This window comes from Pantherophis guttatus, chromosome 5 (genome assembly GCF_059756535.1).
Source record: "Pantherophis guttatus breed Tessera chromosome 5, ASM5975653v1, whole genome shotgun sequence".
In the NCBI taxonomy this organism is placed as follows: domain Eukaryota; kingdom Metazoa; phylum Chordata; class Lepidosauria; order Squamata; family Colubridae; genus Pantherophis; species Pantherophis guttatus.
The window spans coordinates 57,697,256-57,723,328 of NC_142067.1; the positions used below are offsets into that span (position 1 = coordinate 57,697,256).

General features: G+C 36.8%; 1 protein-coding gene across 4 annotated transcripts; it reads right to left on the minus strand.

Moving 5' to 3' along the window:
• Positions 1-291: 291 nt before the first annotated feature.
• Positions 292-24,216, minus strand: HSF2BP (heat shock transcription factor 2 binding protein). 4 transcript variants are annotated; one of them, XM_087895200.1, is made up of 8 exons: positions 24,044-24,216; positions 22,197-22,347; positions 20,067-20,170; positions 18,321-18,470; positions 15,470-15,608; positions 11,737-11,854; positions 4,637-4,740; positions 292-2,119 (listed from the first exon to the last, which is right to left on the minus strand). In XM_087895200.1, the coding sequence occupies exons 2-8, from the start codon at positions 22,276-22,278 to the stop codon at positions 1,911-1,913; spliced, it is 906 nt and encodes a 301-aa protein (XP_087751326.1). In that variant the 5' UTR covers positions 22,279-22,347; positions 24,044-24,216; the 3' UTR covers positions 292-1,910. The 4 variants fall into 4 exon arrangements, with proteins under 4 accessions (XP_087751326.1, XP_034279800.1, XP_087751324.1 ...); XM_034423909.3 differs by lacking the exon at positions 24,044-24,216 and adding an exon at positions 23,312-23,461; XM_087895198.1 differs by lacking the exon at positions 24,044-24,216 and adding an exon at positions 23,312-23,435 and having other exon boundaries at positions 20,067-20,164.
• Positions 24,217-26,073: the final 1,857 nt, after the last annotated feature.

Consider the following 26,073-nt stretch of genomic DNA (forward strand, 5'->3'; position numbering starts at 1 on the left):
TGTATTTTTCATAATTTCTGAATTTCAAAAGTCAAAATCCATCTCAGAAGAAAATTGGAATTCATAAAAACAAACAATTAAAGCCAAAGTAGAACTTTTGTAAATAAATTAAATTCTTAGGACATGTCTTTTCAGTTATATTTCTTAAATGTAACAAGGCAAGAGCTTGGGGGGAAAAAACATAAAGCAGAAATATCAAAATCTATGTTTTGCTCTTACTCATTCTGGATGTTTCCTAACCACAATAAAAGTGGACCTTTGCTCAAAAGAGAACCCAGAGAAGTGCAGAACTAGTTAGCCAAGTTATTTATTTTATTTCCAACAAAATTTACAGTTTTCAGCTTTTTCATGTTCAGCCATTATACAATATTGGCATGTTTTGAATTCTAAATTATGAAAATTAAAAGAGGGCAATACTTTTACATCATTCTAATATAAATAGCTTATAACTTCAGAAGATGGGTATTCTCAGTGCAAAGACAATTATGAGGGGAAGACATGGAAACTTATCAATAAAAATGCCCCCACTTCAGATTGAAAATTTTCAATTTTCTTACAGAAAGTTACACTGCAACATTTTAGACAATTTAAAAACAACATGAAAGACTCTCTTAATCTTAAGGAGACAAAATAAGTGATCCTTTTTCATTTTAGCAAGGTACAGTCAGAAATTCTTATATTCTTAATAAGTAACTATTGAAAAATTGTTACTAATATATTTGTACTGTATGTCCATGAATTATTTATTACCATACAACAACCAGGCCTAGCAAATTGTCCTAGTTACTTAAAGCCCAAAGGAGGATGCTAGTGTCTCTTTTTAAATTAGTTAGCACTATACAAAATCATAGATACAGAATAAAAAGTAGCTATCTTTTCAGTTTCCCTGACTGACCCTGGAAGTAGGAGGAATGTGGCACAGAAGCATTGAAGAGCAAGAAATATGATAGTACCAAACTGAATCAGCCAGGCTAATAATCAAAGAGAATGCTTGTGCCTAGACCACTATGGGTGAGGTGCTAGGGCAAAATGAGCTGTGACCTTTTGTTGGTTGTCTCCACTTACATTCTCTCCCTGTCCCTAGAACAATATAAGAGGCAATTTGCAGGAGTCACCCACTATGCTGGTAAGTTCAACTTTGGAAGGTACAGAATGAAATGAAAGTCTACAGCCAGCAATGGAAAAAAGCTTTACAACTTATGCTACTCCATAGCTAATCTTTCTAAAAATCCTAGGAGAGTACCAGGAAAGGAGGAGGCTTTTCTAATGGCAATGTTCTTTTGTCCCTTTCCAATGCAGTAAGCTTATATAGTGTGAGGAAACCAGGGTGGGGGTGTGTGGAACAGACAGTCTTCTGCCCAGCAACCTTTCACCCAGACAATTCTGTTGATAATTTAACTTACATAGTTTTGATATAAATATTTACAAAAAAAGAAGTCTCGCATCCTTTACTAGATTTTTAAGCTAAGGTCATTTTTGATGTTAAAACTCAAAATTTAAAGACTATTCTCACTGTTACTAAAATAAGAGGAAGTCGAATGAAGAATAAAATAGACCAAAGGTACTTGATTTTACCTTAACAAGTTATGATATGGAAAATATAAATTCTGAACTATATCCCTTAGCTATCAGGTAAGATTCTAATTAAGGGAAGGTTATTAGTAAGTCTACCCATTCCTTACAAATATTGCAGATATTAAACTCAGTATTTCTAAGAGATTTGATACATCACAAGACTATAAATTCTGAGGTGCTATTTATGGTTGGGATTCCTGTGCAGGAATGCCAAGCATATAAACTATTTAATTACAATGACTAAATGTATTAGAAAGCAGGTATAATATTTTACAAATTATTACATAACTTAAAAGTATGCTTGAAAAAAATTAATGATATCCTCAGAAAGAGTCTTACATTTCACCTTCTAATACTCTGAGGTCCTCAAGCAGTTCTTGGGCCAGAATTTGTAGATCTTTATTACAGCTCTTTGATAGCAAAAGGATTCGTGGAAGTGGTAGGGAGTCACGTATTTCGAGAGCTGACTTAGTTAATATCTCTGGCTCCATAATCATGGACTGGAGAAGTCGTAATACATGAAAACATACTTCTGGATCTGGATCTAGAAGAAAAAAAGAAAATAGTATAGTTATGTGGCTTTAAAGAATGGTCACCATATAAATACAATAAATGGCAATAATAAATAATTACCATTGTTATAATTTAAAGAAGCAAAGTTCTAAATTATTCCAGTGAAATCCTTCTAAAACTAATTTTTCAGCTGCCTATTTACCAATCTTCTTTACATTAAATCCACAAAGCACAGAGATAGCAGTGCTGCCTTTAATATTCACTGACCCTGAACTCGATGTTAAAATGCTCTCTGGCTCAATATGTTTGGTAAAAATCCTAAATTGGAACACTATTCCAGACAACTGGGAATTCTGATTGTGCCAATAGATGCAATTACAATAAGGGTAAAGACAATCAGCATGTCTAGGTTCCTTTTTCTCTTATTCTGTGATGCATGGAGAGACAATTTTAAAAAGGCTGGTTAGGACTCCCTACATCAGACAAAAGGGGAAAAAACAAAACAAAAAGATCCTGGATTTTTTTTTTATATATCTAGTATTTGCAACTCTGGGACCACATTTGCAGGTATCATATTCTACTCTGAATTAATGTTAAATAATTTAAAGAAAATGTTTATACAGTATACTCCTACTTCAAAATTTCCTATATAAGATATTTAAGGTATTTATCAGAATTATAAAATGTCCAGTAAAATTTGATGTAACTAGCTTTTAAATATTAACAAGTGCAACTGATAGGCAAAATGAGATTGTAATCACGTGTCATGGCACTATATTCCCAGATGAACTACTCTCTGAAATGGCACTTATAGAATAGAATAGAATGGAATTTTTTATTGGCCAAGTGTGATTGGACGCACAAGGAATTTGTCTTGGTGCATATGCTCTCAGTATATAAAAAAAAAGATATGTTCATCAAGAATCATAAGGTATTACACTTAATGATAGTCATAGGGTACAAATAAGCAATCAGGAAACAATATCAATATAAATTGTAAGGATACAAGCAACAAAGTTACAGTCATACAGTCATAAGTGGAAGGAGATGGGTGATGGGAACGATGAGAAGATTTAATAGTAGTGCAGACTTAGTAGCTAGTTTGACAGTGTTGAGGGAATTATTTGTTTAGCAGAGTGATGGCGTTCAGAAAAAAACTGTTCTTCTGTCTGGTTGTTCTGGTAGCGGAGGCTGCGGGAGGCTCCACCCACCTGCGCGGACATCATGACATCGCTTTTTTGCGACAATTTTAAGCCTCTGTGCATGTGCAGAAGGCTTTGGGCATATGCAGACAACAGCATGCGCGCATTTGCGAACCAGTAGGGAAAGTAAGTGAATTTCACCCCTGGGACATTGTTATTGTTAAACAAGGAGGAGGATTACTGGAGGCGAACTAAAATAAGGAAGTGTGGAGTACTTTTTCCTTTCTAATTTTGATGGACAAACAAGGATTTTAAAAAATTCTTATTTTATTTTTATCGTTTTCATGGATTTGTATTTGACATTGGGAGTTACAATTTGCAATTCTGGATTGTTTGTTTTGGGAGGCTGAAATCTTTCCAATTTTTAAGGGCCAGGAGATACCAGCTGATCTAAAAAAAGTCTTTTAAGAAAAATATTTATTCTTTGACAAGCAGAGGGAGCTAAAGAGATGAACCAATATTGAAAGTATCTAAGTCGTCACTAGTTGAGATGGGCAGCAATTGAAATCAAATAACAAACTAAAATTTCAATGTCAGGGCTCTACAGCAGTATTATATATATAGTGCAGTCCTATGAATGTTTATTTAAAAATAAATCATATAGTACTGTGTTCAGTGATCTTTTCTGCTTAGGATTGCAACCTCCATTCCTATGTACATTTATTTGAAAATATATTCCAATGAAAATAATCACATAGCTAAATAAGCATGAACAATATTGTGATTTTAAATCAGAAATAATGCATACTGGGGAGCCAATGAGCATAATAGTAAAGACATTCAGTTGCAAATCAGCCCTCTAATTTCAATGTTGCTTCTGCTTCAACTCACTGATGCAACTATGTGCTTTCTTAGCTTCATTCATTCCATGTGCAATATTAAAAATGGCAACACTGAAAATTATTCAGTAAAAATAAAAGCCTATTACAAGGATTACAAGATAATGTATCTGTGAATATTTGAAAGGGCAGTAACCATAAATATAATAAAAATACTAATACATTATATTATTATTAACATCATTCATCATTACACATCAGAATTTAAACCTTGGTTGTTCTCTGTATCACATGCTAATTACAACTCTGATATGTTTTTCCTCATACAGAGAGCTCATCCTGTTGCCTTTCTCTTTCTTGTCCCCTTATATAAACCTCCTATCTTTTACACTGATCCTAAAATACACAATTTCTTGGCAACATTTTAGGTATATAAAATATTGTTCGAATAAATCTAAAGGAGCAATTTTAAAAGAGTAATGCTATTGAGCATTTTAAACTTCTATTTATTGCAGATTAAATATTGTACAATAAAAACTATTTTTATTGTATTTATAAAAATCTTACCATTCAGGAGCCACCAGATTAACGGGAAGAATCCTGCATTTTCACTGATGTACTTCACACCTTTCATGTTGATACTAATATTATATAAGGACATCAGCATCAGCCTGCAATAAAAGTTTAAAAAGTGACTGAGATGCATAGATGTATTTTTTGGGCAAAGTTTATATTGTACCTTTTGATTTGATGATCTTCAAGATACTGTAGTAGCATATATACACATACATACAAGTAAATCCTTGAGTAAACTGCATTTAAAGAAAAATGTGCTAGATTTGTTTTAAATGTCAGGGCATCCTGATAAATGAAATTAAGTATAAGGGCTTAAAACCAATTTAACTAATTATATTTGCATATGAGTAAAACTAAAACTTAATCTTTAGACTGTACAACACGAATCATATTATAGAAAGTATCATGAGAAAGAAAAAGTGACATCCATATAAATATATGTGTATTTTTAAAGAAAGTTTCCAGTTGAATTATTGTTTCAATCAGCTGTAAGTATTTTTAAGTATAATTAACAGATGATTTCTTAAAACTCCACTCAAGAATTGAGAATAAACGATGGTCTTGAAAAGTCAATTCCTCTATAACAAATCAAATTAGAACTGGAGAAATATTTTCAAAGAGCTGTTTTGTAAGGTTAATACAGGATAAACATGTCATGGCCAGAATACAAGTCACAGTGCATCTTGTCTGTTATTGTCAGCAACCCTAAGAGTTTCATAAAAATTGTACCACCACAAACTGGATGTATTTGTACAACTTAAACCTTTGTTGTGTGCAAAATTTCTTAACAAATAAATCAACTGCTGCAGGAGAAGTACTTTTTAACTATCAGATCCTTTTAGGATACCTTTTAAAATAACTATAGAATTTTCTCAGTTTGGAAGAAAGTAATTTGTCTTGTTATTGCTGGATACTTTATATTGAAATAGCGCTATCAATTACCTATTTAGAAACTGATGAACTGAGAGACTCATTTCTAATTTCTCCTATCTCAGCAGAAACAAATGGTACTGAAAGAGGGACCACAGAATTGTTTTCTGACACTGACATCTTCATGCTCAATTCTCCCAAAAATTAATCAAAAGAAATCTAAGAAATGCTATCAAGCAAATACTGTACATTTTATGGCAGAAACATACCATGGTGAGAAGAATATATGCCATTTAAAAAGAAATAAATACCAGATACCAAGATACCAGATACCAAGCAGTCATACTACAAGCGGTGAGTAACAGCCATATTCATGAAATGGAAATTGTTTTCCTATCTAACTATTGCATTGGAGTTAGACACTATGATCACAGATAGGGAGAAATATAAATTTTCCTCTCATTTAAAATGCTGATACTAACCACCATAATCAGGAATGAAGGTATTATTGCTCAAAATATCTGGAGCCAGAGGGGAGGGAGGAGAAAAAATATTAATTTTTTTATGCCTAAGTAGCTTGCTTCTCATGGAACTGCTGTCCAAGCTGACTCTTTACCTGAATAACTTCATCAGGGGAATGTGTATCTATGGAAGAATGAAAGACAGAGCTATTGTTCATTACTAATACAATGTACTTTGTATTAGTACCTGTTTGATCAGGAGCTAGCTAAAATCTTATTCCCCCTTAAAGGCAGGAAACAGAATGGTATTCCAAAGAAGCTTCTTTCATCAGAAGAAATAATCAGTTTTACTCCTACCTCCTTTCATCCTAGATAACACAGATGCATCATAGTCTTCCACGTGATTCAACTTTTATAGAAGAGCAGACTCACATGGGAGAGGCTTTTCTGACAACATTTTAAAGAAAAATAAGACAACATGTCATCACATGGCTCATTTTGAAAGCTCCAGTCCTTTGATTTTTTTTACTTAAGATTAGTTTGAAGGATCAAATACAATAGTCCTTGACTATGACTATAATGGAGCCCAGAATCTCCGTGGTATGTCATGAGGATCATAAGTTGAGATACCCACATGACCAACATGATTTTACAACCTTTTATGCAGTGGTTGTTACATGAACGCCACAGATTTAAAGCGAATGCGGCAATTATTAAGTTAGTGCCATAGTTGCTAAATGGTTCCATTGTCTGCAATGGGTGTTTTTTGCCAGAATCCAGAAGTAAACATTAGTTTCCAGTAAAAAATGTTGTAAATTGTGGTCATGTGATCACAGGATGCTGCAAACTGCTATAAATGTGGACCAGTTGCTAAGCACCCAAAGTGCAATCACATGACCACAAGGGAGTTATTCATCTTGAAAGAGTGCTTCAATGAGTATGAAGTTACTCTGAATAAACATTACAAACCTGTAAAGTGAGAAATGGTTTTTAAACCCCTCCAAAAATAAAAAAATAAAAAGGGGCCTTTACAAACAACAGCAGTAACAGATACACATTGACAGTCTAACCTCTCTAACTTATAGATCAGTATGCCTATATGAAGGAGTAGATTCAAAACATTCAGATTCACATCAGAAACAGTTAAAAAAAGACTTCCTTACAGAAATACCCGAATTATTTGAAACCTCTTTATTTCCTTACAACACATCTGGTTAATTATCTTCTTTTCTTCTAATTATTGTAATAATTCAATCTCTGAAGTAAAATCCCATCACATTTCACTGCCCATATTCCACATCCTTTCCATATCACCTCCCTTTACTTCGCCATAGAAGCAGCATATCTCATACTTGTGTAGTTTAAGAGGACTACTACTTCAATGCGCAGTGTACTGACCGAATAGGTACTGGAAGAACCAATAGCTCTGAATCTGAAAAGTCTGCCTCTTTCCCGTAAGTACTCCTCTACCCAGACCAGCTAAAGATACAAAATAATGGGCGAGTGCCCCTTCAAGTCATTCTTGCCTGGAGGACAAGTTTCTGCAGTTTTCTTGGTAAGTTTTTTGGGAATTGGTTTGCTACTGCCTTCTTCCCAAGGCTCAGCCCAGTCACCCAGCTGGCTTTGTGCCTAAGTGGAACTATAACTGACTGCCTTTCAATAAAGAAAAGGCATATATGGCAAAGTCATAGATAGAAGTGTTGTTGTCAACCAATCACATCCAATAGTTTTTATGCTTAGATATTAACTTGACAGTTTAACATGGTAGAGCATCAATGTTAATATATCTTCATCTGAAGTAACTACCGTATATGCCATGCAACAATGCAGTAATCTGCTTGTAAATCAGCAAACTCATAGAAGAACAGACAAATCACTCTGGGCACTGCTGCTATGGGACCATGGAAGGATTTATCATGACCTGCATGGTATGTTTATGAATAAAAATAGAGAACAACAGTAAAGAGGTGGAGCACATTATCTAAACCTGGAGGTACTGCAGGTACTTGTAAAAAAAAAGAAAGAAAAGGAATGGGTTCTTTTGAGAGCTTTGTAATTCTCATGCCTTCTTCTCCTCACTACAGAAAGGAGATAATAATGGTTCTAAATGTTTTGTTTCTTCTTCCTTCATGGGTTATAACAAACACCACAGTGCCTGGAGGCTCTGCTCCATGCCTCCAGGCTAGATTTCATTTTGAATCCTCAAGTAATACGCCTCTGTAATTTCTACATATAGAAGTGCTCATAAAGTCACCTTGTGGAATAACATTGTGCAAAAAGTTCCCTTATATGCTGTTTTCTTACCATAATTACCTATCATCTGAATTCCCCGATATGAAGTTAGAAAGATGCCACTCGAAGCTGCAAGATTTATCTGAATTTGCTTCTCTGTGGGTTTAAGAAAGTATAGGTGTCTATAATTTGATGGCCGCAAAATGGAAGTTCACAGAGACATCTAGTTCCCTATCTCAGCAAAGTCAACTGCAAAAAAGTCTTTCTCCAGATCTTGGTGACTATTCTTCCAATTATAATAGAACTTTGCACATAGACTGGAAAATTTATGGGTTTGGTGTTTTTCTGGGTGTGTTTTGTTAACACATTTGATTTTTCATAAATGCAATGAAAAAATGTTTGTTAGCAGCAAACAGATCTAGAATATATGACTGTGCATTACATCTTTTATTATTTACTTTTCAGGGAGTAAAGTTTTTTATTTATTTTATTTATTTATCGTAAATTACAAGAAGTAATCTGCCATTATTTTTGCATTTGATTTGATAACTCTTGTCAAACTACTTGTTGCTGTTTACACAGCACTCTCAAAATATACAGTGTGCAAATATTGTTCTGAATTCAGCAAGTTTCAAAAAGCCTAACAGAAGTCTATTTCACAATGAATTCTTACACAAACTTGCAGATTTGCTAACCCTCAAACATATCTTTAAACTTCTATTTGATCAATTGAAAGTTATTTCTATTGCAATATTTTTTCCTAGGAAAATATAGATTGAATGCCAACATAAAGATTGTAATAATTTCTTGTTACTTAATAATATACCACTTATGGGTCTTAATTTGCTTTATATTTTCTCCTACGTTTCAATCTTTTTAAGAATTTTTTTTTAATGAACTCAGAAGAATTTCGATCAAACTAGACAACCGATGAGTCCTTGGGTCATTACTTCAGAGATATTTCCTTAGCAGATTTCTCAATGCCTTCAACAAAGGCAGAACTTCTAATATGCTTGAAAACTTCTTTAAAATTCAGGGAGATATTCAGAGATGTAGCTGCCTTGAAAATATGCAGTTGAACTGTATCCAATCAAATATCCAGAGTGGACCACAGGAAATGTTTAATGACATTTTGTATTATGTCACAAAATGTTTTATAAAATTTGCCAAATTTCAATTCTATTGGAATCATGGATTCTGGATTTTGGACACATTCTGTAAGTTAACCCATTGGAAATATCTAGATTGAAAAAGTATTGCCCTATGAGTGTCAGCCATCAAGTAGATTATAGAATTTTATGAGGGAGTAAAAATGCTAGACCACTTTGAATAAGAAACACATCTGAAATTACAACTGCATTGTACCCGCAACCATTTTTTCAATATATCATCATAATAAAGCAGAAAATTAAGAGCTTGATTTATAGAAACTTCTTAGGGAAAAAAACTACAATAACTATCACAGGGCTAGAGTTCTTATTGAAAAGAGAAGCCAAGCCTGTCTGTCTGCTGAAGATCATACATAGCAACATTGGGGACAATAAAGCTTTTTTTGCCTGTCAGTATCTGCTACTTTGTTTCACCATTCATACTCTCCTCAATACTAAATCATATTTGTAATTCAGCTTTTAAACTGAGAGCAATCTTGGTGTAATTAGGAAGTTGAACTTCAAGTAAAATCTCCTCAAATGTTGATGTGACAGCCATCTCATTCCCCTTCTTGATAGTCTTTCAGTATTTGATAGAACAGCATCTGAACATATATATGTTTCTGGTAGATTTTGCCTAGATAGCAGGCTCAGATGTGATGGTATATGCCCTTCTTCTTTCTTCAGGGTAAGGTCAAATAAGCTCTTATCCATGGCCATAAAGGATAAAACACATTCTAAAACAGCTTGGAGAAAAATATAGAAAAGAATAAATATTTTCTCCAATGAAGAACAGAAATGAGGGGAACAATAAGAAAAATGTTCCAGTTTGTTTCTATTTATCAACTTCCAGAGAAGGCCATATACTAATTCAAAGATCTTCTTGCTTTCCCAGAGAAAATATGAACAGCTGCTCTACTAAATCATTAAACAAAGAAAAATCATACTGAATTTCATATAACAGAAAGGATTAACACTTTGCAATACATTTTTACTATCTGTTTATCAGCAGACACAGGACACCAGATTAAAAAGAGTTATAGAAAAGCATGTCTGTGCTTGTGTTTTTCAGCTGTTATTTTTTTAGGCAATTGATAAAGCTGAGCAATGAGGAAATGTTAAAATACGGAAGTTAAAGAGTTGTACAAAGAGCAAAGCTCACTATTTAGAATAGGGGTGTCAAACTCAATTTCATTGAGGGCCGCATCAGGACTGTGGTTGACCTCTGGGGGCCAGGTGGGCAACCAGGTGGACGTGGCCACCTTGAAACCACTCCCCAAACTGCTGGCATGTTTCCTCTTCACACTGGGTAGACTGGGCCGAAGATACATTGGCTTGATCTTTCCTTTTCGCGCTGGGTAGACCAGGCCGAAGCTACACTGGCTTGATCTTTCCTCTTCGCACTGGGTAGACCGGACCGAAGCCATGCTGGCCTGATCTTTCCTTTTTGCATTGGGTAGACCAGGACAGCCCCATGGGCCGGATCCAACCACATCAGATCCAGCATGCAGACCTTGAGTTTGACACTCCTGATTTAGAACATTAGCCTAGGAAATGCTTAATTCTTTAGAACTTCGTCCTATTATCACTACTCTAGCAACTTTTACATCACAATGTTATATTTATACTTGCTTAAGCATTTTCATTAGGTATCACTTTTTTATATATAGTCTCTTAGCCACAAAAATATAGTTCTATGATCCACAATCTCTGAAAATCTTAATTTAGAATTAAGCCTATAACACCCTCTGCTGTCCATCCTTTAGAATAACATAAGACACTAAAATCTGCATAGTGTAATTTTGTTAACTAGCAAATGAAAATTAAATAAATTATTTGTAATTAAAAACTAAGGAAATTTTTTCCAGGCTAAGTTATATCAAATAATTTATTGTAGAAACCTTTTGTTAATATATGCGTTAGTAACAGTATTCATGAGCTGGAACTTGTTGCTTTATCAGTCCACCCCTTATATCTGATAATCTTTACACTAAGAACAATATTTCTGGAACTTCCTAGAGTTTTGAAGATGGCTTACAAGTTTGCACAGAGTTGTCTTTTCAAAAAGAAACAACTTAGAAGTCCCAATTTATGTGTGGATAGGTTTAGTATTATTCCATTTTTATTTCAGCTTGATAAAAAAAAAAATGCTATCCTAATTGGGTTGATTAGATTGAGGGTTTTGGATTGACTGGTACTTTCTTTTCTTTGGAGAATTTGCTATTTACAGCATGCATTTTTAACTGTTCTTCCAGAACACTTTAGCAGTGGCATATTAAGATAAATTTGTTTAATATAAGATTAATATTGTTATTTAATGTAATATTAATATAAGATATTGAAAATAACACTTTAATTCAAAAATAACCAATTATCATACACTTTCAGTTTGGTGCAACATCCTGGCTTCATGTCTTTCAGCAGCTGAATCATTGTGTCCAGCAGTACCTGATTTGAACCAACAAGGAATTCACGACCAACTGCTAAAGCAGCAACATCTAAGAAAAGACAAAATAAAACATAAAAACTTTAAATAAATTGTGTTTTTATTTAAGAGCACTACTGAAAAAGTAACTTTCAAAAAGGCTGCTAATTAGTTGTTGAACACACACACACAAATCATTCATTTATATTATTATTACTTAGATTTACTGAAGATTTATATCCTACCTTTCCTCCAGTAGATAGTTATTAAATAATTAATTAAATGTATATGCTGCTCTTCTCACCTACAAAGCAACTTTCTTACTAATATCTACATGGAAGGGAAAGGGATCAGACTGATAAAATCACAGCCCAAGTTCCACCTCTTTCTATATGTGTCAAGAAACACCAAAGATGTTGTACATTCCAAAGAGGCGGAACTTTGTGGTTTAATGCTGTGGACATTTAATGCTGCATCCCCTATAATTTTTCACACAAACACCTTGTGCACTTGGGTAGGTTGGACTCAAAGACAATTAATCCAAATTATGGTTTTATTCGTTAAATTTATATCATGTTCTTTGTCTGAGAAGGAAGGGAAGGTTTCAAAAGATTGCTTGACAGTAGGCAAGAGATCCACACCATGGAGGGAAACTGCTCCAAAGGCAAAAAAAAATTGGCTTCTGGGTCCTATTGAAGGACACTGCTTAGTCAATGAGATGCTGACAATGTCGAAGCATGCAGGACAAGCAGATAGGCAGACATTATGGGAGACAGGAAGTCCTTCAAACAGCTAGGCAAAAGGTGTCAAACTCAAGACCCGTAATCCAAATCCTGCCCGCAAGGTGGTAAGATCTGGCCTGCAGGGCCACCCGAGAAAGTGAACTACTAGCCTGCAAGGCCTCACCCAGTCCAAGCCAACAAGGCACTGATCTGCAATTTGGTGGCAGCCATCTGGGCCGTACCGCAGCCAGCCTTAGATCTGTGGCGCCGCCTCAGCCCCATCCCTTGGGTGTGCGCACAGGAGGCAACGAGCAAGTGGGGCCTGGCATCCCTAGGAACTGCATTCTGAGAGCTTCCCTTTCATCTAGGATGCCAGCCCTCGTGTGCTCGCCGCCTAAGCGCATGGCTAGGGAGCAGGGCCGAGGTAGCACCACAGATCTAAGGCTGGCCGCAGTCCGGTGACTGGCCGTCACTAGGCTGCAGATCAGCCCTTGCGCACCTGACACACCTCGGCACCTTGGTCTATTAGGCTGTTGCTGTTCCTGCTCAAAGCACCAGGCCCACCAGCACGAAGGACGCAAAGCGACAAGTTAGAATGCCAGCTGGTAGAGCACGCTCAGGCCCAGTAGGCAAAAGGCGGCCATCGCAAGTGGGGAAAGCAGGATCCCCATTGGCACCATGGCCACACAAGCCCAGCTGGGATCGCACCCCTATCTCTGCTGGGCCTGGGCGGCCATGGCACTGATGAGAATCCAACTTTCCCGGCTCGGGGTGGCGATCTTTTGCCTGCTGGGCCTGGGCGTGCTCTACTACTTCTACTTGGCCTTTCTAGCTGGCTGCCTCACCTCCTTCTGGTTGGGGAGCTCTGCCGAGTGGCGATGGCGGTAGTCCACAAGGTGCATCAGGTACGCAAGGGGAACACACTCCATGCACTCCATGCATATGCCAAGGGCAAGACCCATGAGGCAGCCGAGGAGATGACCAGCGGCAACCTGCTCTCCAACCACAAAACAGACAGTGGGACAGAGTAACGTGTCCAGCGATCTGCAGCACGTGCCTATCCCCACCTCTGCCTGCTGCTTGGACGGTCAGCCTGGTGGTGGCAGCGGGCTCTGGAGCCGCAGAGTGCACCAGCTGAGGGGCCGCAGCCTGCCAGAAACCATTGGCCCCCACGCACAAAGGGTGGTGACCGTGTGGGGGCCGTGTGTTTCCAGCTGCAGCTGCCCCACCCCCTGCCTCACCTCACCTCATCCGACGGGATGAGCCTCCCACCCACCCGCCAGAGACCCCTGGATTCCATTCCCTCCTCAACCCTGCCCAGCCCCCACAGGCGCGCCCCATGCGAGCAATGTCAAGCTGGCCACGTCCCAGGTACACCCAGTTGGCTGCAACCACCACGGCCACGCCGTCCTTCCCCCAGGCCTCCAGAGGACAATCACAATGCTGATCTGTCCCTCAATGAAATCAGGTTTGACACCCCTGCCCTATGCCATGCCATATGAAGCACTCACAGCCATTTAGTCTTCTTAGAGCTGAACCTGAGTCTATTCCTCCATCCCTAACAGTCTCCAGGTAATGGGACAAGACATCTACAAAAATTAATAATCCAGAGTAATTGTAATATGCATATGAATCCCAGTTCGCAAACACGTCACTAGCAAATCATGAGAAATAATATGTAGCTAATAAATAGTTCTGCTACAGAACATCTGAAGTATTTTAGTTTGTTTTTTTATTGAGATGGGACAGTAATTTGTACGAATTGTACAAATATTTAGAAATATGTTTTTAAAATATACCTATGTATATTTTAAAAACGTATTTCTAAATATTTATACAATTCTTTTACAGTTTTACAGTTTTTACTGTTGTTGGTCTAGAATTTCACCTGACATATAACAATGTGACTCACTTTGTTAAGAATTAATCTTAACTGGATCTGTTCTAAGCAGCTGCTAAATTCTCTGTTGTTTTCTAGATAGAAATCCTGGTTAGGACACAGAAACAAAATGGTCTTTGTCTCCCTATGTATCACTACAAGTTTTAAAAACAACACTGCTTTAGAAATAAGCACATGTAATTTTGGGGAGAATTCTAAAAGTGTACAGGAAAAATATTTTGATTTCACTAATAGTACATGTAACTGCCTAGAACATTTGGGATATGTCCTCTGTCATTATTTCTTTGACATATTATTTATACTGCATTAATCACTGAAATAAAATTTGAAAGAAATGTTAAACTATATAAACTATAAACTATGAACAGGTTATGTTTCCTTATTTCAAAGAGAAAACTTTGACTGAATATCAGAAATTTTGAAGATACAGCATAGCATAATCTGAGGCAGATATAGCTCTTATAGCTTTTCTACCAGAGGGGAAAAAAGAAATATTTTATTTGCCAAATATGGTTCTGGACAAAGTAAGTAAAGATCAGCAGTGAAATCCTCTGAAGTCTGCTACCGGTTCTGTGAGTCTGCTTACCAAGCGTGTGCTTTGCACGCGCAGGCGCACCTGAGGCGCATCTGCGCAGCGCTAAAAAAGGAACATTTTGAAGCCTTCTGAGTCTACAAAGGTAAGTAGAACAGCAAGGGGGGTGAATCCGTTGTGCCACGCGATTTAGATTAGCTAGAAAGCAGGAAATCCAAGGATTCTAGGTAATATAAATCATGCATCACAGCTGATCGTCGCCCAGCTGATTGTCGGAAATACCTGTTTGCCCAAACCGGTAGCATTTTTTACTACCAGTTTGGGAGAATCGGTCCGAACCAGTAGCATTTCACCCCTGGTAAAGATGCATTAGTACTAAATATATTCTCAAGGAGAAAGACATTAATATGGTATGATCAGTTTTCATAAATAACATGGTTATACTAAAATAAGCTAAATTGAAAAACAAATTTGAAGTTGTAAGTCAACTTAAGTGATTTCTTATTACTCTATAAAGTATTAGAAGTTACTTACTTGTAACAATTCCAGCCAAACCTAACACAAACTGACTTTCATCAGAATCCATATCCTGATGTTTGCTATCTTCATTTAAAGAGCGGACAAAACTCTCCATTGTTTGTCCAGCAATATTAAAAAACTTTACAGCTTGAGCCTGAAATTTCACAGGGTAAAATAACTATTTAATAAGCCAACAAGTTTATAAAAATTAGCATTTCAAACAATGAAATGTAAAAGGAAACATATAGTTACATATTATCCATTTTATAAGGTATTTCCTACCCTAGGACAAAGGTTTTTTTAATTATATAACATAGCAAATCTAGTAGGATAAATAATTTTTCCATAACTAAAAAATTGGTGTTTATAAATATTTTAAAGCTAATAACCAACATAATTCTTCAGTTCATATATCATAAATAATTTATATTCAACACAAACTTCGGTGTGCACTAGAGATGGCTTCATTGACACATTTTGAGATTTGATCACTTATGTAATGGGTAAGAAATTTTAAAGAAGTAACAGTTTGTTGCTAGCAAAACAAATCTTGCAATAAGCAGTCTAAGTTACTACAGCACAAATTACTTTGTATTATGATAAATTATTAGTCTTTAAAACAGTCCAATCTCAAGATTTAAAAACAATGTTAAAACAACCATTCACCATGTTTGTTAGGGATAACAGCAGCTATATTTTAATAAATCTGGAGAAGACTAAAACATATGAAGAATGGTTTTCAGACTGAAACATATGATGAACGGTTGCAGGATTTGGGTTTGGGTAGTCTAGAGAAAAGAATTGCGGGGACACAATAGCAGTATTCCAATATTTGAGAGGCTGCCACAAAGAGGAGAGGGTGAACTTATTTCCCAAAGCAGCAGAAAGCAAGACAAGAAATGATGGAAACTAATCAAGGAGAGAAGGAGAGAGAGAGAGAGAACAATGACCACACAAAGAAGACAAAATTCAAGTACCAATAAAGGATAAGACAGGTCCTGAAGAGTTATCAAAGCCCTGAGCACAGCTGCACAAGTACAGGCCCTAAGCACCAGATCCATAGAAGCAGGGTCTACCACGCTAGACAGGACCCAAAGTGCAGACCTCAGAAATAGTCCAATACATAGTGGCAGGGAATAAGATGCAAGCAGGAGGATACACTGAATGGCACAACCGAGTAGCTGGCATTGTGCACAGCAGGGGGTCTGCAGCCTTAAACACTCAAAGAGCCATTTGGACCCGTTTCCCACAGAAAAGAAAACACCAGGAGCCACAAAACCCTTCCCGTGCCTGACTATTTCTTGAGCGGCCACAAAACTAGCATATGTAGTTGAATTAAACGTTCTGTTTTCTTCTGAAACTTTTCTTTTCTTGGATTTATCCATGGTTGGCCTACCGAGGATTGAAAAGCTAAATAAATCACGTGCCGGCGGGTGTCGCACATTGGTGGTTGTGACGCATATTTTGAGTGAAAGGGAGCTGCAGCAGAGGGGTGAAAGAGCCACATGTGGCTCCAGAGCCACAGGTTGCTGACCCCTGGTGTATAGGAACATATGCTTGGTGTATGGGATAGACCCTCCCAAGTCCAGATGGGAGATTCCACAGAAGGTTGTGGAGAATAATAGGGCTAAGATCCCGTAGGACTTACAGCTCAAGACAAACAGGCAAATTAATCAAACAGTATGATAGCAGACAAGTATCAGACAACAGCAATGGTGATAGATGTAGCATTGCTAAGCAGCAGCAACAACATCAAGAAGGAGTATAAGAAGCTGATGAAATACCAGGGTCTAAAGTCTCCTTTAGACCCTGGTAAATATCCTATATTTAGGTAAATATCCCTATCCTGTAAATATCCTATATTTACAGGATAGGGACTGTAAAGACCAAAGTCGCCCCACCACTGATAGGATCTTTATCCAGTCTTGGTACATCTGCTCAACAGAAATTAGAGGATCTTGCAACAGTAACTCATAACTTCACCAAATGTCTAGACTATAATGAACTCTACATAGAGCTCTTTTTGAGAACTACTCAGAAACTACAATTGATACAAATTATGATAGTCTACCAACCAGATGTTACTGGGAATACATTACACCTATGCTGTAGGCCTTGCATTGGTTGTCCATGATTTTCTGGGTGCAGTTCAAAATTCTGTTTTACTTATAAAGCCTTATATAGTTTGGGAACCAGCTACCTGCATGATCATCTTCTCCAAACAGAATTGTGTCTGTGTCTTAGAAGTTTATTGTTTCTTTCCATTCTCTTTTTATGAAAATGAAAGAGTGGCAGTTTCAGGCCAGATTTTTGTTATAGCACTAAGCTTATGGAATAGCCTTCCCTTAGAAGCTAATATGCCCCATTCAAAGAAGCATTCCTGAAGATGGTAAAGACAGACTTTTTCTAGATACCATTTAGAAGTAGTTAACATTAATATTGTTAGTTATTTATTATTTAATATGGTTCCATCTGTATCTGCTTAACAACATATCCAATTTCTGCTTATTTCTTTTGCATCTGAGTATTCAACGGATAACTTATATACAAAAACACAAATTTAATTCCTAAAGATGTCTTCTAAATTTCTACATTTACATTAACATTATTAAGGGACAGCTTAAATTCTACCAATCTTGTTGACTTAGTTTGGACTAATATTTCACCTCAAATGGAACAAATTTACCATAATGTAGGCTCTAGAAAGTCTTTAGCAAATATGTCACATTTGACTGTAGTGTGTTAATTCCAACTAGATTGAGAAAAAAAGTAAGCTCTTTTAAAAAGGATTTTAACAAGGCTGATAATGGTATAATCTTCAAAAAGTGACTAAATGATTTAATATCCCCAAAGTGGCTAAACTTACACTTCCTAGAATATTTTTAACTGCTTCTTCATTATTAGAAACACTCCATAGTAATGTGCATACTGCAGCACCCATTTCTGTACAATATTCAGCTTGTTGTAATAATTGATGCTTTGCATCGTTCAGCTGTTGTCGAATATTTAATTTTTCCTGAAAATAATCAAAATATGAAGAGGTGATCAGTAGTACAAATTATAGTATTCAGTTAGTTCTAATGTTTCTCAAGAAATTGCAAAAAATCTCTTAGCAAATTTTAAATAACAATTATTTAAGCATAGCCGTTGAGAAACTTAAATGCTTCATATTTGATGTTAAAAAGAGAGTATAAGAAGCAGGTTAGACCTGACCATAGTAACCAAGTTTATTGTATTATATGTAAAACAGAAAATATAATTTTCTCAACTAAAAAGGGGGTATGGGTGAAGGAACTAAATGCTCTTTTCTACTTTTTTGTGTTGCCCAACATTTTGTTTTGTTACAAAATAATAAAACAAAGACAATAGACTAAAATAAGACTTATAATTCTGATCTTTTATGATCTTTAAAGAAAGGCAATGTAAACCTGAAATGCATTATATTGTTTGTGATTACTTCAAATGTATATACCTATACTGTGTCTGATGTTGCTTAACTTATGGAGAAGACTTCAATATGTTCATCAGCAATTCTTTCCAGTTTTATACATCACTACTTCAAAGAGTTAACAGAAAAAGTTAACAAGTTTATGCAGTCTTCTATAAATGACTTAAACCAAAGAAATGTTTTCTGCTCATCAGTGTACACCTTCCTAGAGAAATGGGTAGTCTTGTATCTGATATCACAACGAATTTTTGGCTGATTCATTAAATAATTGTTTAAAACTTTCTATTTGATTCGCATGCAAAGGGTAAGTATGCAAGAACATCTGACAACATCTGATATTTTAAACAGTTTTCTTATTGGCCATGCAACCTGGAAATAAGGAAAGTTGTATACCAACATGTGCAAAGACATTAGATTGGTGAAAACTGTTTAACTATAGCCAGCAATATCTCGTGGAAAGTGGAAATAACATAACAGTGAAATTCTGAAGATGTCATCTCTTTGAGTCCAGCTGGACTTATCTAGATATACATATACATAGGATTTGCATCTTAATTCTACAAACTCTCTATGAGAGAATAGAACAATCATGCTAGAAAAAATATCAAGTTCGAGAACTTATTTAGTACAGTTACTTTTGTCCTCTCATACAAAAATTCTTTGATTATTTGGTTGTCATGATAATCTTACAACAATAAGCATGTTTCACCTTATTAAAAAAGCAATCCTAGGAATAAAATATTAGCACATATTGTCTCACATAACTTTAGCCTGTTTGTGTATATTAAGGTATATATATTCCACTGATTTCTAAAAGGTAGTATTCTCAGGAAAACAAATACAGAATTGCAAAGTAAAAGTCTAGTTAAGACTGAATTTTTAACCTTATTTGCCAATATCCAGCGTATAGCAATTGTCTATGACAAAGCAGATCTATGATCTAGTCCATCATCAGCCATGAAAATTCACTGGCTGGGTTTGGGCCAGTCATTCTCAAGACCACAAACCTTTTCCTTTACGGATAAAAGGAAAAGCACATTAAGCTTCAGTAGGAGAGCTAAGATGTAATTTTAATAAATAATAATGATTTCTAATAAGTCCCAGCAAATTTAACAGAGTTTTTTAAATATATAAACTTGATAATGAATAGAAATCCTCCTTTACCTTTCTTTCTCTCACACAGTCTGCCTGGGCTGCTTCCAAGCGAGCTTTATAGTGTTCACAATCCATTCTCAATTGTTCCAGTTCATTACCTTTCTTTTCTACAACTAAAAATGGAGGACCACAAGCAAAACATTGCAAAACAAATCAAGTCATTCAAATACTACCACTTAAACTGCAACTATCAGATAATATGTTAGACATCTTCAAATATTTGAAGACTAGTCATATATAGGACAAAGCAGTTTTATTTTCTTGTGTGTACTACTTAAACTAATAGGTGTCAACTTATAAAAACAGACCTTTTTCTTAAACTTTATTAAGAACTCAATTTGTATAAGCTGTTTGACTGAGAAACAGGCTACCTGATAAACTAATGGATCATTCTTAAAGATTTTCAAATAGTGACTATAAGGTCATCTATTCAGTATGCCTTAGCAGGACTCTGTAAGTATATACATTTGGTAAACAAATAGAAGCTAGACCACTGATTCTGTAGCTTTCAACATTTCATTATCTTCAAATCACTTGGATGAGTGATTGGAAGAGGAAGAAAAGAAAAAGTTTTTTTAAAAAAATAATGTTGACAAGTCCTGCGAGAACAGGATAATTATAGACCAGCTCATGTTCTAAACCAGGGGTGTCAAACTTGATTTCATTGAGGGCCTCATCAGGGTTGTGTTTAACCTTGGGGGGCCGGGGTGTGTGTGACCGGGGTGGGCGTGGCCACCTCAACATCACTCGTGTTGGGAGCACCTGTGGTGGCTAAGTGCTAAGGCAGGACTTCCCTCAGACCCTCCCTCCCTCTCATTATAATCTCCTTCCTTCCTTCCTTTTCTTTTTCCTTCCCTCTTCTTTCTTTCTTCTTCCTTCACATTTCCTTATTTTTCCTTCCTTGCTCTTTTCCCATCTTTTCTTCTTTTTCTTTGTCTTTCCTCTTTCTTTCTCTTCCTGTCCCTTCTTGCATGCTCAAATGCAAAAGGAGAAACATTTCTCATTTTGTTTTTAGTTTTAATTTTGATAGCACTCTGCCAGCAAAAACCAAGCTCGGGGGGAGGCATGCACAGCCCCCCCGGGCCCCATTTTTGGTCAGGATGTCCTCCTACAACCCTCCACAAGTGAAAACGGAATTCCGTTTTTGCTGGCAGAGGCACCCCAGATTGGTCCTTTGCTGTTTTCAGGGCGGCCGAGTGGGCCAGCTCTAAGCACCCTGCGGGCTGGATTTGGGCCCCAGGCCTTGAGTTTGACACCCTGTTCTAGACCGTTATCAGTCTGAATCCATAACATCATGGATTCAGAGGCGTGGTGGCACTGTGGTTAGAATGCAGTATTGCAGGCTGATTCTGCCCACTGCCAGGAACGGCTCAAGGTTTACTCAGCCTTCCTTCCTTCTGAGGTTGATAAATATAAATATATACCTCTTAGAGAATGCTGTAAAGCACTATGAAGTGATATATAAGTCTTAGTGCAATTGCTATTGCTATTATATTTAGCTCAGTTAGGCAGCAAGCAATTATGTCTCCTCTCTTTCGCTCAGAAATCGCAAGAATATGAAAAACAATAGTACTGAGCCTGAAGTAACTAGACCAGTTATAATCAAGTGTAAGGAAGGAAAAGCAATTGTACAGTTCCTCTTTAATTTAACTGCTTATCGCTATGTATCATGTATTGCTTCCACAAATTCCCAGTGGAAAGCATAATGCAGTACAAGTTGTAAAGTTAGAATTTTAGTTTCTGTCATAAAAAGATCATATGGTAGGGAAAAAAGCAGGAGGAGGAATGGTTTAATACTCTTCGTATCAGCCTTTTTTCCATTCCAAATTTGTCCATTTTTCAACTCGATATGAAGTAGGAGATTATTAGGCAAGGAAAATGTAATTCCAATATTTCATATTACTTAACATTCTTCACTCTTGCAACTTAATTTCTTTTGAACAAAAAAAGTAGGGCCTTTTGTAAGTTACAAATTTTTGTATTATATTTAAATATTTTTACTATATTCCTGTCTTGCATACAGAATATTAAAAAAACAGAAAGCAGGATACAACCAAACAATATTAACAATTATCTTGTTTTCACAGAATTTTCAATACTATTCTATGAATTAATTGTGGTTAATATAAGAGAACTTACTTGTTTCAAGGGCATCCAGTTTCTGGAAGCTTTCTAAGATATCACTATTCAATATCTTGGGTAGAATGTCATGCAACTGCATTACTTCAGTTGTCAATCTCTCCAAAGCTCTCTTTTTGACCTTAACAAATTCAACTTCTACCTCAGTTTTCTGCAACAGAACAAAACAATTTCCTCCTTTTTTCTCCCTGCTATTCAACAAATGTCTTTAACAAAAAAACGGTCTCTTTTTTATTTTAACATTTTGGACCATATTAAACCATAGTTTTTATATATTGTTTGGATTTAAATATTTCAGAAGTATTAAATTGTGGTTTATAAAAGAACAGATAGAAGGTGAGTGAAAAAGAACATTGAGAAATTACACTACGAGTTTATTTTAGCTGGGAAAAAGCATTCATCTTATAAGAAATTAACATATACCGCATACAATGCTGAAAAAGCAGTTAATTTTTCATACAAGGCAACTTGTTCCCCCTTCTACTTCAAGAAGATTGAGAATCACATTAAGTGCTCATCTTCCATGTGAGGAATGTAGAAAATTGTGAAACAATTGAGATATACAAGAATGTATCTGGTTCATTAGTTATATTTCAGAAAACTACTGTCTATTATTAGTATTAAAATGCTGCAATAAGTTATTTTACATACCAGACTAGGTATTTTTATTTGCTCCCTTTTAAAATTTATTTCTAAGCAAACATGCTTAAGACCATATCCTTAAAATACACATCACTTAATACAAAATCCTTAAGCACCTCAGGAATCAACGATTACCATCGGCTCACTAAATTCGCAGAACGCACGGTGCTGTCAATAACCACCCTTGAGCGTAGTGAAAATTCAGCCACCCTATATCCATATTCCTGTAGGATGCCGCCTCTGGATGCATTGAAATTGAAAAGGGGAAAAAACCGCCTCACAGTCGGTTTCTGGAGGCGAGGAGCCAATTTTTATCACCACCAAATTGTGGCTGATGGGGCGGGGGTGGAGGGGGGGACATTACGAAACATCGCTTGTCCCCTGCCGTCTTCCCCTAACTGAGGGGGGAAAAGCTAATTTCGAGCGTAGGATCGAGAATCTCGCGGGCGAGTAAAGCCAGCACCTTACGCTACCTGCTGTCCGCCTCCTGAACAGGACGGGCTGGCTAAGCTCCCGCGCTTCATCTCAACACACGATCAAGAAAGAACGCCCCCCCTCCTTTCAGACTCGCTGCACACCACGTGACAGTCATCTTGTGGCGGGACAACTCTCGAAAGTCGCCAGGACTTTTTTGCCGCTCTATATTGTTATCTTGGTGGTTAAAAAGCCAGTCTCTTGCGTTGGAAGTTCGAATTGGTAACCCGATAAATAAATCTTTGCTCGTTGTCTCCCTGTTTGATTCGGCCGGGATCTCCTAATTTTGGAGAGGTGATATCTCGGTGTAACCCTGTGAGAACGTATTATACTCAATGTATAACAAGATTTTTGTTTGTTGAAACCACCATCCTTTAAGATAATATAGACCTTTCTAATTGGGCATATTTAATTTACGGTTAATCCACACAAACACACACACACAAATGAAGCTAAAGAGTAATGCTTACTTTGAAGGCAACATAGTAATCCTCTACCAAGAAAGAACTTTGTTTAGTGTCTTGCTTTTATGAATTTTACAAATAACTCAAGGTGGCGAAAATATCTAACACATTTCCTTTTCCTACTTTCCCACAACAACCCTGTGAGGTGTGGTGGGCTGAGAGAGAATGACTGACCCAAAGTTAACCAACTGGCTTTCATCACTGTTCTGCAATGTTATATCTTAGCGTTACAGACTGAGTTTGCACAAAACAGCATAAAATAATCACCTTGATGAGGGGATCATATTAACCACAATCATAGCATCCCCACAATATGCCTGGAATTCAGTTGTGCCGCTATTCTGCCCAGCTGTATGTGTGGCACTGTAAAATATTTGGCAGTTTTCCTGGTTGAAATTCCCATCTCATCCAACACCATAAATTGCAGGAAAAGTTGCCACCTGTCACACAAAAAAGAATATAGCGCTTGTATAAATCAACTGCTCTGTCCAGTTTTTTTGCCAAAGGATTATTTGTCAACTAACCACTAGACAAGAACAAAGAATTGCTTGTTTTCTGTTTCTTAGCTAATGGTTAACTAATGATTGTCTAGATTTCCGTAGTCCAGATACAGTGTTGATAAATAGTTTGGATGTGTATGAGAAAAAAGATGTCAAGGTGTGGAGAACTGTCATATTGTAAGAAGTTAGCACCCACCCCTTTCCTAGAAGAATGAAATATTTTGGGAAATATTAAAAAGGCAGAATATTATGTTTCCCTGGATGAGAAATGGAGAAGCATGTTTTAAAGACAAAGCAGCTCCCACCTTCCTGCCCCCACCCTTTTGTTAATGGACCAGAGGCAGAAACTCAATCTTTGTCAATGGACCTCATCTCCAAGACAATGGGACCCATCTAGAACAAAAACTCACCACATGGCACCTGGGAAGATTATATCAGCCAGCAGGGCTAGCTAAGACCCCCACCCCCTGGAAGTCTGACAACCAATCAGGATACTCTTTCTGGGCCCCAGGAAATTCAAAGCCAGAGAGAGCATAAAACCCGGAGACTCGCTGTATCTGCCCTTTTCTGTTCAGGAACTCAAGCCATGTGATCCTGTCCACCATTAAACCATCTTTCCAAGTAGTCTCCATGTTTCCAGAGCTGAACCCAGAGGATATTTCTTCCAACGATATTTTTACTATTATACAAGCAAGCATAGGTCAATAGGTTGATATTTCCTTTAAAATAAATAAAGTGGCTGTAGAAGCTAGGATTCCAGCCTCACTTTGAGCCAAAACAACAAAAAGCAAAACTCTACCATAGTACTATTGCCAATATTAGAAGTCACTTTACTTTATTTCTTGATTTGCTGTCAGCCACACTCTACATAGTGTGGCTGACAGCAATTTTTCAAATCATTTTGCCTTACATATCCCTCCTTATACATGAGAATTAGGTGTCTGCCTAAGTCAATTGTGTATAATTTGATCTTGTTTTGACCTTAAGTCATGATTTCTGCTTCAATAACAGATCTGACTTATTTCAGTCAAGGTTGTCTTCCTCACTCTTCACAAGTACTTGGACCCCATTCTGCTTTGGCAATAGAAACTCTGTGCATTGAAATTCAGGGAAATGGAGTAAAGAATGTTTTCTCTGAGGCCAGTTACTGGCAGAAGTCTCATGTATCTGGAGCTGCTAGTTTTCTGATCTTATGTGTGGGATTGGTGAATGGTTACCAAGGAAGACATTTGTCACAACTTCTCTCTGCTTACTTCTTTTCCCTTTGGTTCTTCTGCCATCCATAGCAACCAAAGCAGGGGAAAAGAATACAGAGGTGAAAATGGCAGGAAAAAAGGTTCAGCCGGAATCCAGCATGAGAACCTACGTGTTGAAGAGACGGGGAGGTTTTTGTATTGTGCAGTTCTGTACTGTTTAGGCATCATCCTCATGCATACAGCTTTGATGATGCCGTATCTCAGATTGGAAGAGAGGGAGGAATTTTGTATCCAGCAATTCTGCAGTAATGCTGCCGTGGTATTTTCATGGGCTGAAGAACTGTTTCCACCTAGTTCCAACTAGGAGTAAGTGTATGTTTTCTGTGCTGGGATAAAAAGACCTGCTTCCCCCTTTTATCTCTACATTTCTTCTATTACCCATGAGTTGGGAAGATAACTGGGAGAAATGGCTCTATGGAATCTTATCTGTCTCTCCCCAAAGGAAGGCAAACAATTTGGGGAGATTCCAGTACGATAAGATAGAATTGCAATAAAGTTGTCAACTTGAATTCTTCATGTGTTGACGTATTGCTTGGGCCTA

Bases quoted from the DNA above. Each gene is read 5' to 3' on its own strand.
- HSF2BP (XM_034423909.3), bottom strand. From the start codon at position 23,362: ATGAAGCGCGGGAGCTTAGCCAGCCCGTCCTGTTCAGGAGGCGGACAG. The intron at 18,471-20,066 runs GTAAAGGAGGAT...GATTATTTTCAG, and splicing joins ACTGTGTGAGAGAAAGAAAG to GAAAAATTAAATATTCGACA. The intron at 2,120-4,636 runs GTAAGATTTTTA...TTTTTCTTCTAG, and splicing joins AATCTGGTGGCTCCTGAATG to ATCCAGATCCAGAAGTATGT.